The 9,802-nt window shown below is 50.6% G+C and overlaps 1 protein-coding gene across 1 annotated transcript in view; it reads left to right on the top strand.

Moving 5' to 3' along the window:
* Positions 1-432: 432 nt before the first annotated feature.
* LOC142193525 (uncharacterized) overlaps positions 433-9,802 on the top strand; it is a 28,653-nt gene continuing 19,283 nt past the window's right edge. The window contains exons 1-2 of the mRNA XM_075262498.1: positions 433-532; positions 633-1,301. Of these exons, the coding sequence (XP_075118599.1) occupies positions 433-532; positions 633-1,301 (769 nt within the window). The remainder of the gene's footprint in view (positions 533-632; positions 1,302-9,802) is intronic.

The following is a 9,802-nucleotide window of genomic DNA, read 5'->3' as shown; positions in this document are numbered from 1 at the left end:
CTCAGAGTGTAAATCATTGTCAAGGGTTAAAGTCTCCAGAACTGGAAAGTGAAAGTAATTTTAGCGACTACAATGAGTTTTCCCGCCAGAAACATGTGGAGGAGCCGGCCACAGATCTGTGCACTGACTACAGTCACTATTACTATACTGGCCATCTCCCAGGTGATTCTCGGTAAGTTCCCACATCACACGTCCGGGGGCTTCTGTGTTATTTCCCTCCGCTCAGAAAGCCCACGGAACGGACCCAAAGGGATAGTGTAGGGGGCACATGACAGAAAATGGTATGCAGAGCAGACAGGTTCATGTAAAGGACAGAGGGGGGTCAGGAAAGGGACAATAGGTGGGGTTTAGTTATTGTTTAATAAACAATAGATGCTGGCAGACTCTCACTTAGTGACAGGAGGCTGTTGGAGTAACTTGTTCCTACTCACCATGTCCTTATCCGAGGATATCGATGCACTTCTGCGGCAGGTTCGGCAGGCTGCGGAGCTCCGTGGTCCTGGATGGCTGCAGGAATGCTTGGGGACCGCCCGTACAGATGTTCCTCCTGCATCTGATGGAGCACTTCGGCCGCGCAGGAGACGCGCGCGGCCGCCGGAGAGACTGAGCCCGGAGCTCTCCCCGCCGCCTAGGAGAAGCAGACGGAGCCCCGCAAGGGAACCTTCAGCGCGTGCTTCCGCTGGGCGCCTTTCCTCAGCTGGGGGCAGCGCTGGGAGGAATCCGGCCCCGCGGCCTAGGCGGGCGGCACCGGGGGGGTCCCGCCGCGAGTCCCCTTCCCCCCGGCGACGTGGACGTGAATCCCTGGAGGCGGCCGCTTCCCCCGCTGAGGCTCCAAGCGGGGGGCGGGCCAGTAGATCCCGGAGGTCCGGCAGTCGGGCCTCTTGCCTGCTCCAGCCCGGCGCCTAGGTCGGAGCGCCGGGCTTCCAGTGATGCGGATTGCGCTGCAGCCGCACCGGAAGTACAGGGCCGGCGGCCATCTTTGGTTTCTCCTCTGGCGGCTGGCAGTGGGGCGGGCCCGACGTCTCCTGGCTCCGCCCCCGGATCCGGAAGCGACGTGGAAGAGTGTTCCCTTGACGAGGAAGGGGCGGCGCCTCTGTCCCTGCTACGTCCTGATGCTGCGCAGAGCCGGAGAACGCCCGGGGAGCGGGCCTGCTGCAGGCGCAGCTCTTCTGTTCATCCTCCTGCCTCCGTGAGTGGCTTGATGCCGGCTCGGGTCGACGATCCCCATGGACTTCCTCCGCTGCCTGGAGGCAGCGGCATCAGTGAAGGGACGGCTGCTGGGGCGCAACCCCATAGAGCTGGTGAGTTGAACGTCACCCCTTCTGGGAGGGAGGATTTTGGGGAGGGTAGGGGACAATTGTTTGAGACTATGCAGGTTTTACTTAGGGATGTCCGTTTATTGCTTGGGCGTGGTGGGGGTTCCCCGGCTGGGGTGTGGGGTTCCCTAGGGCAGGGGTCTGTTGGGTCTGGGGCACTTAGTGGGCAGTCCGCGGTTCCTGAGGCGGTTGGGAGTGTGCCTGTGAGTGGTTCTGGGGAGGCTGTGGCGCCGGATAAGGTTAAGGATGACGTCCGGATGGCTGATTCTGCGCAGGGCGAGGTGTATGTTTGCTTTGAGGGCCCCTTGGGTGCCCATTTAAAGCAGGAGGTACGGGAGAAGATTTGGAGGAGGGAGTACGTGGAGATATTCTCCCTGCTCCCTTTGGAAAAGTTTAACTTGGACCGGGTTAAACCGGACGAGTGCAAAAAGGAGGAGGAGGAGCGCCGCCGTTATCGGTTGATCCCCCGCACCTTCTCTAATTGGTTGCAGGCATTTGCCATTTTGGCCAGTGTCGTGGGTGAAAAGGTGCCGGAGAGCTGTTCGGCCCTTTTCTGCTATTTAGATTCTATAGGCGAAGCGTACCGCGTGTATGGGGGTAATGCATGGCTGCGGTACGACGAGCATTTTCGGCAGCGTATGGCGGTTCGTCCTTCCTTGCGGTGGGACCATAAGGACATTAGCTCATGGATGAAGCTAATGGCTGCCCCTAAGAGTACGACTGGGCAGTCCTTTCGGGATGGCGCCGGCGGCTCAGGGTCTGGGCGTTCGGGCTCCGGAGGTAAGGGTTGCTGCTGGCAATTCAATGAGGGGCACTGTAAATTCGGCAGTGACTGTAAATTTAAACACGAGTGCTCCGGATGCGGCGGGGCACATGCCCTCACCCGCTGTTTTAAGAAAGGTAAAGGAAAGGGGGGCGATGCTGACCAAAAGAGGGGCGACGCCGGTGAGGGTGGCAAGGATGGCGGAGTTTCTCGGGCTTTACCCAGATAGGGCGGCGGCGGCGCGTTTACTTAAGGGATTTTCTGACGGGTTTTGCATTCCTTGTTCTAATGTTGGGTCTGGGGGGGAGCCGCGAAATCTGGCGTCGGCGTTGGCACATCCTGAAGTAGTTTTGGATAAGCTGGTGAAAGAGGTGGAATTGGGCCGCATGGCGGGGCCGTTTGTTCTGCCCCCGTTGGAGGGTTTGCGGGTGTCCCCTTTGGGGGTGGTGCCCAAGAAGGAGCCTAACAAATTCCGCCTCATCCACCATCTTTCCCATCCGCATGGGGGGTCGGTCAACGACGGTATAGATCCGGATTTGTGCGCGGTGTCTTACGCTTCGTTCGATGCGGCTCTGGCATGGGTGCGGCGTTATGGTCCTGGGGCCTTGTTGGTCAAAACTGATATTGAGGCAGCGTTCCGTCTTCTCCCTGTGCATCCGGATAGCTTCCACTTACTGGGGTGCAAATGGCAGGATAGTTATTATGTGGATTTGTGCCTCCCCATGGGGTGCTCGATCTCCTGTGCTTATTTTGAGGAGTTCAGCACCTTCTTGGAGTGGGTAGTGCGGCAGCACGCTCAGGTGGATTCGGTGCTGCACTACCTGGATGACTTCTTGTTCATTGGCCCCCCAGGGACGTGGGTATGTCCTTTGTTGTTGCGAACTATGGAGGATTTATGTCGCTGGTTCGGCGTACCGTTGGCGCCGGAGAAGACGGAGGGTCCAGCTACTGTGGTCAAGTTCCTTGGTATTGTTATAGACTCGGTTCAGATGGAGTGCAGGCTGCCGGAGGACAAGTTGGTGGAGTTGCGTGATCTGGTGGGGCGGGCGGCACGGCAGAAGAAGATCCGATTGCGGGATCTACAATCTCTGCTGGGGCGTCTTAATTTTGCGTGCCGTGTTTTGCCGTCGCCTGGCTGCGGCTACGGCGGGTGTTCGGCGGCCCTTTCACTTTATTCGTTTGAGTGCTGAGTTGCGGGAGGATTTGGTTGTTTGGGGGGAATTTTTGGGGCGTTATAATGGGAGATCACTGGTTCGGGCCGCGCCGGTCACCAACTCGGATCTAGAACTGTTCACGGATGCGTCTGGGTCGTTTGGGTTTGGGGCCTATTTTCAGGGTCAATGGTGTTCCGGCGGGTGGCCTGATAGTTGGCGGCGGGAGGGTCTGGTACGGAACTTAGCTTTACTCGAGCTCTTTCCGATTGTTGCGGCTACCGTCATCTGGGGCGAGCGGCTGCGTAACCGCAAGGTCCGCTTTCAATGTGACAACATGGGGGTGGTCCAGGCTATCAATTCCCAAACTGCTAATTCGCCGCCGGTAGTACGGTTGTTGCGTCACTTGGTTTTGCGGGGTTTGGAGCTGAATTCTCATTTTGTTGCGGTACACCTACCAGGGACTAAGAATGTAATTGCTGACTCCATCTCTCGTTTCCAGTGGGACCGGTTTCGGGAGGTGGCGCCAGAGGCGGACCCGGTTGGCATCCCTTGTCCAGGGGAGCTGTGGACGTTGGTGTGAGGACGGCAATGGCTTTGGTGAGGCGGTCCCTAGGGGACTCGACTTGGAAGGGTTATAGTCAGGTGTGGACGGAATGGGAACAGTTGGTGGGGGAGGTTTATGGGGATGGGGTGCCTGGGGACTGGGAATCGGTGTTGTTGTTTTTCGTAGGGTCTCTTTTTGGTTCCGGGGTTTCCCCATCGGGCCTGGCTAAGCGGTTGGCTGTATTGGCCTTTTGGTTCAAGTTTCGGGGTTTTAGGGATTTTACTAAGTCCTTTTTAGTCCGACAGGCCGTTAAAGGTTTTCGGAGGGGTTCAGGGTCTCGGGATTCTCGCCGACCTATATCATTTCGTGTTTTAGTGGATTTAGTGGGGGCTTTGGGACAGGTGTGCAGTTCAGAATACGAGGCGGTTTTGTTTGGTTTGGCCTTCTCTTTGGCCTTTTTCGGGGCGTTTCGTGTGTCTGAACTGGTGTCTCCGAGTAGAGGGCGTCCCGGCGGTTTATTGCTTTCTGATTGTTGGAGGTCCGGGGATGAGTTGGTGTGTCGCATTCGGAAATCCAAAACGGATCAGCTGGGGAGGGGTTTGTTAGTGCGGCTTCGACACCTACCGGGGTCGGCCGTTTGTCCGGTTGCTAACTTTGAGTCGTTTCTGCGGGTCCGCCCAGAAGGGGGACTTGCCCTGTTATTGCACGCTGATTCTTCTTGTCTGTCCCGTTTTCAATTTGTCCAGGTGTTGAGGCGGGGGCTTCAGGTTCTTGGTTTGCCTTCTAGGGACTATAGCTCACATTCATTCCGGATAGGCGCCGCGACCGAGGCTGCGCGTTGGGGATTGCCACAGGACATGATACGACGAATTGGGAGATGGGAGTCGGACCGTTTTAAGATTTACGTTCGGCCTCAGCTCCTGTAGGGTGGGATGATTTTCTTTGCGCATTGGTTCGGCTTCTTAGCTGCCTACTGTATTTTGGTGTGTTTTTCTTTGTGTTTTTCAGATCCGGCTTCATGTTTGGTCTGGGTCGTGGGCCACTCATACGTCTACTGGGGTGGAGCGCGTGCTGCTGTCCGTCCTTCAGGGAGGCAACTTGGTTTTGATAGGTCCGTGGCGCAGATCAGGTGGCTGGGGGTCCGGGGAATGTTGTGGTCCCGTCTTCTTTCTGAGGTGCAGTATTATTCTGATATGGATCGTCCCCCTGATGTTTTAGTTGTGCACGCAGGGGGCAATGACTTGGGTGTCAGAGCTTCGAGGGAGGTGATGCGTGACATTAAGCTGGATCTGCTGCGCCTGTGGTCGTCTATGCCTGGGCTGATTGTCGTCTGGTCGGACATTGTGGCCAGAATGCACTGGCGCAATGCCCGTTCGGTCGCGGGCCTTGATAGGGCGAGAGTGAAGATTAACAGAGGGGTTGGGCGTTTTGTGGCTAGGAATGGGGGTTTGGTTGTGCGTCATCGTGAGTTGGAGTCTGTTTCGCCTGAGCTTTTTCGCTCTGATGGTGTTCATCTTAATGCGGTTGGGATGGACATTTGGTTGTTGGGGATTCAGGACGGCATAGACCGGGCTGTGCGGGTGTGGGGTGACGAGCGCGTATAAGGTGTCATACGCCCTCGGCTTGGCGTGCACAGGAGGGGTCTTTGGAGGCACTACGGGGGTGGAGGACTAAGGGGTGATCCTCACCCCCCCCCCTTGGACGGTTACTGGTTGGGAAACCAGCTTAGTGAACAAGTCCTGTAGTAAGGGGATACAGGATGGAGTTGCCCTCCGATGGCGGTGCCCTTGGGCTAGGTGCATTACGGCCGGGGGTAATAAGCGGAGGTTCTGGTTGTGTCTTGGGGTTGGTGCCTTCAGAGGCCCCTCCTTTGAGGAGGGGAGGAGATTCTGTTTCCATGATTGTTTGGGATTCCAGTGTTATAGTAGTGGGTGGTGGTAATACATATGTTAATGAGATGTTAATGATATGTTAATAATATGCAAATGTCGGGATGACAATATGTTAATGTAAATGTGTATTATTGGTTTTGGTGGTTTATGGTAATATAAGGGATGTAATAATAAAATGCCGCTGTGGCCTTTCCTTCCAACCATTGTGTCCGTGTCCTTAATGGGTAGGTACAGGTAAAAGGGGGTTGGGGGGTTAGCCACAGGCTCTACTAGACCATTTTTATAGTCATGCTTTCCTTCTACTCTCTGTATATACTGGGGGGGGAGTTATCTAGTCTTGTCTGTCTTATTTTAGGTTACATGGACACGGCTGTAGGGGATTTTACAGATTCATATAATGCAATAAACTCGTCCACATTGCAGTAGAATGTCATCCGCAGTCAGGGCCGCTGTTAGATAAGTGTGACCCTGGGCAAAGGTAATAGCGGGGCCCCAAGTGCTGATATAGAAGCAGCAGCGTCTTCAGTGATGTCACAAGGCAGTGCAGCTCCTGACGTGACCGCCCCTCTAATAACATCCAAAAAGTATTAATAAGTATTTCCCACACACAATATCTATAACCATGTTTAGACCTGCTAGTCATCAGTTATTATATCGCCTCATTATAAATAATATTACACCTTATGTCCTTATAAATGACTAGCTGTTACCCGCGACTTGGTCTGCGGTGATTGTAGCAGTGGGTATATACAGGCGCGGGTAAGGTTTTCGTACTGTGTATAAGGTATGGGATATGAAATGTAACTTTGTATCTTGTTTTTGCTGTAATTCAGAGAATCCGTGAGACTTTTGTGTTGCAGTTACTTTGTATTTGAGCTGCTATATATACGGTGTTGTGAGAAACTTTACATAGTGACTTTGGGACAGAAGTATTTGAAGTTAACCCTTTCCCGCCGATGGCATTTTTTGATTTTCGTTTTTCGTTTTTGACTCCCCTCCTTCTAAACCCCATAACTTTTTTATTTCTCGGCTCCCAGAGCCATGTGAGGTCTTAATTTTTCCTGGGACAAATTTTTCTTCCTGATGCCACCATTATTTATTCTATATAATGTACTGGGAAGCAGGGGAAAAATTCAGAATGGGGTGGATTTCAAGAAAAAATGCATTTCTGCGACTTTCTTACGGGCTTTGGTTTTACGGCGTTCACTGTGCAACCAAAATGACATGTCTCCTGTATTCTGTGTTTCGTTACGATTCCGGGGATACCAAATTTATATGCTTTTCTTTACATTTTGACCCCTTAAAAAAATCCAAAACTGTGTTAAAAAAATTTTTTTTGAAAAGTCGCCATATTCCAACTTTTTTATACGTGTGTGTACGGGGATGTATAGGGCAGCTTTTTTTGCGGGACCGGGTGTACTTTGTAGTTCTACCATTTTCGGGAAATATTATTGCTTTGATCACTTTTTATTCAAATTTTTATCAGAATCAAAACAGTGAAAAAACGGCGGTTTGGCACTTTTGACCATTTTTCCCACTACGGCGTTTACCGAACAGGAAAAATATTTGTATAGCTTTGTAGAGCAGGCGATTTCGGACGCGGGGATACCTAACATGTATGTGTTTCACAGTTTTTAACTACTTTTATATGTGTTCTAGGGAAAGGGGGGGGATTTGAATTTTTAATCCTTTTTATTTGTTTTTATATTTTTTTTTTACTTTTTTTTAAACTTTTTTTTGCATTTATTAGACTGCCTAGGGGTATTGACATGGGTGGGCGGTGTTGCGGATTGTCAGAGCGTTGGGGGTCTGCAAACATGGCTGCTCCGGAGCGTTATAGAGCGCCTCCTGGAGTATCGGTAAGGTGAGGGGCAAAGTGGTAAAGTCTATGTATATGTGATTGTGTGGGGTTAGGGGCGAGGCTGTAGAGGGCAATATGAATTTTGTGGCTTGCTATGGTCCAAAGTGTGTGAAATTGCAGAGATGGTGGTGTGAGTTTGGGTTTTGTGGGGGTCCTGGCACAAACGTATGTGCGCTATTGTGACGAAAAGTAGCCTATTGCGCAATGGGGTGTATTAACTATGTTTGTGGAAACTTTCAGCCAAATCGGTCGAGCGGGTTTTGCGTGATTGAGGAACAAACATCCGAACATCAATATTAATAGGATAAATAGTGCCCTGTATCAGTCACCCCTTACAAATAATACCGCTGCGTTATAAAGAGCTCCTCCTTATAAATAATAGTCCCCATTATAAATAAACCCATTAACAATTAAACCCCCCTTATACCCCACATAATATAATGCTCCACAGTGCCCTGCACAGTATAAAATGTTCCCCCGACTCCCAATAGTGGCCCCACATTGTATATAATGCTCCACACAGTACAATAGGCTCCCCAAAGCCCACACACACTATAATACCCCTTAGTAGCACCACACAATATATTTCCCACAGTGCCGCCCAAGTATAATGTTCCACAGTGGCCCAATACAGTATAATATACTCCACAGTGGCCCAATACAGTATAATATGCTCCACAGTGGCCCAATACAGTATAATGTTCCACAGTGACCCAATACAGTATAATATACTCCACAGTGGCCCAATACAGTATAATATACTCCACAGTGGCCCAATACAGTATAATATACTCCACAGTGGCCCAATACAGTATAATATACTCCACAGTGGCCCAATACAGTATAATATGCTCCACAGTGGCCCAATACAGTATAATGTTCCACAGTGGCCCAATACAGTATAATATACGCCACAGTGGCCCAATACAGTATAATATACTCCACAGTGGCCCAATACAGTATAATATACTCCACAGTGGCCCAATACAGTATAATATACTCCACAGTGGCCCAATACAGTATAATATGCTCCACAGTGCCGCCCCAGTATAATGTTCCACAGTGGCCCAATACAGTATAATATACTCCACAGTGGCCCAATACAGTATAATATACTCCACAGTGGCCCAATACAGTATAATATGCTCCATAGTGGCCCAATACAGTATAATGTTCCACAGTGGCCCAATACAGAATAATATACGCCACAGTGGCCCAATACAGTATAATATACTCCACAGTGGCCCAATACAGTATAATATGCTCCACAGTGCCGCCCCAGTATAATGTTCCACAGTGGCCCAATACAGTATAATATACTCCACAGTGGCCCAATACAGTATAATATACTCCACAGTGGCCCAATACAGTATAATATACTCCACAGTGGCCCAATACAGTATAATATGCTCCATAGTGGCCCAATACAGTATAATGTTCCACAGTGGCCCAATACAGAATAATATACGCCACAGTGGCCCAATACAGTATAATATATTCCACAGTGGCCCAATACAGTATAATATACTCCAGAGTGCCCCAATACAGTATAATGTTCCACAGTGGCCCAATACAGTATAATATACTCCACAGTGGCCCAATACAGTATAATATACTCCACAGTGGCCCAAAACAGTATAATATACTCCACAGTGGCCCAATACAGTATAATATACTCCACAGTGGCCCAATACAGTATAATATACTCCACAGTGGCCCAATACAGTATAATATACTCCACAGTGGCCCAATACAGTATAATATACTCCACAGTGGCCCAATACAGTATAATATACTCCACAAAGACCCCACACAGAATAATATACTCTCTCCAAACCCCAAAGTATAACAATCAGAGGCCCAGAAGAGGGAAGTGAAAATAACAAACAGTTGTACTCACCTCTCCTGGGCATCATCACGTTGCTCTGCTGTCTCTGCCACCTTCCTCTACAGGTCTGTGGATGACTTCATGTGTCTCAATCACAGGCCTCTGCTCAGAAATGGCCAGAAGATGATGCTGGATCACTGGACTCCCAGGAGAGGTGACTAAAAATGTTTGTTATTTTTACAGACCTCCACTGGGCAGTTTCTATTGGAAAGGGGGCCCACGGTATATGATTCTGATTTCCATTATTGTCATGGCCGGACCTGATGGGATTTCAGTCATCAGGTTCTGCATCCCAGTGGGCCCCTTTGGGGATGAGGGTCTTGGGCAAATGCCTTAACGTTGGCCCTTTCCACAGTCACAAATGCACAAAAATACTGGTACGAT

Source organism: Leptodactylus fuscus, chromosome 2 (assembly GCF_031893055.1).
Source record: "Leptodactylus fuscus isolate aLepFus1 chromosome 2, aLepFus1.hap2, whole genome shotgun sequence".
In the NCBI taxonomy this organism is placed as follows: Eukaryota; Metazoa; Chordata; class Amphibia; order Anura; family Leptodactylidae; genus Leptodactylus; species Leptodactylus fuscus.
The sequence above is the reverse complement of the archived record's forward strand: the minus strand, read 5'-3'. Positions and strand labels throughout refer to the sequence as shown.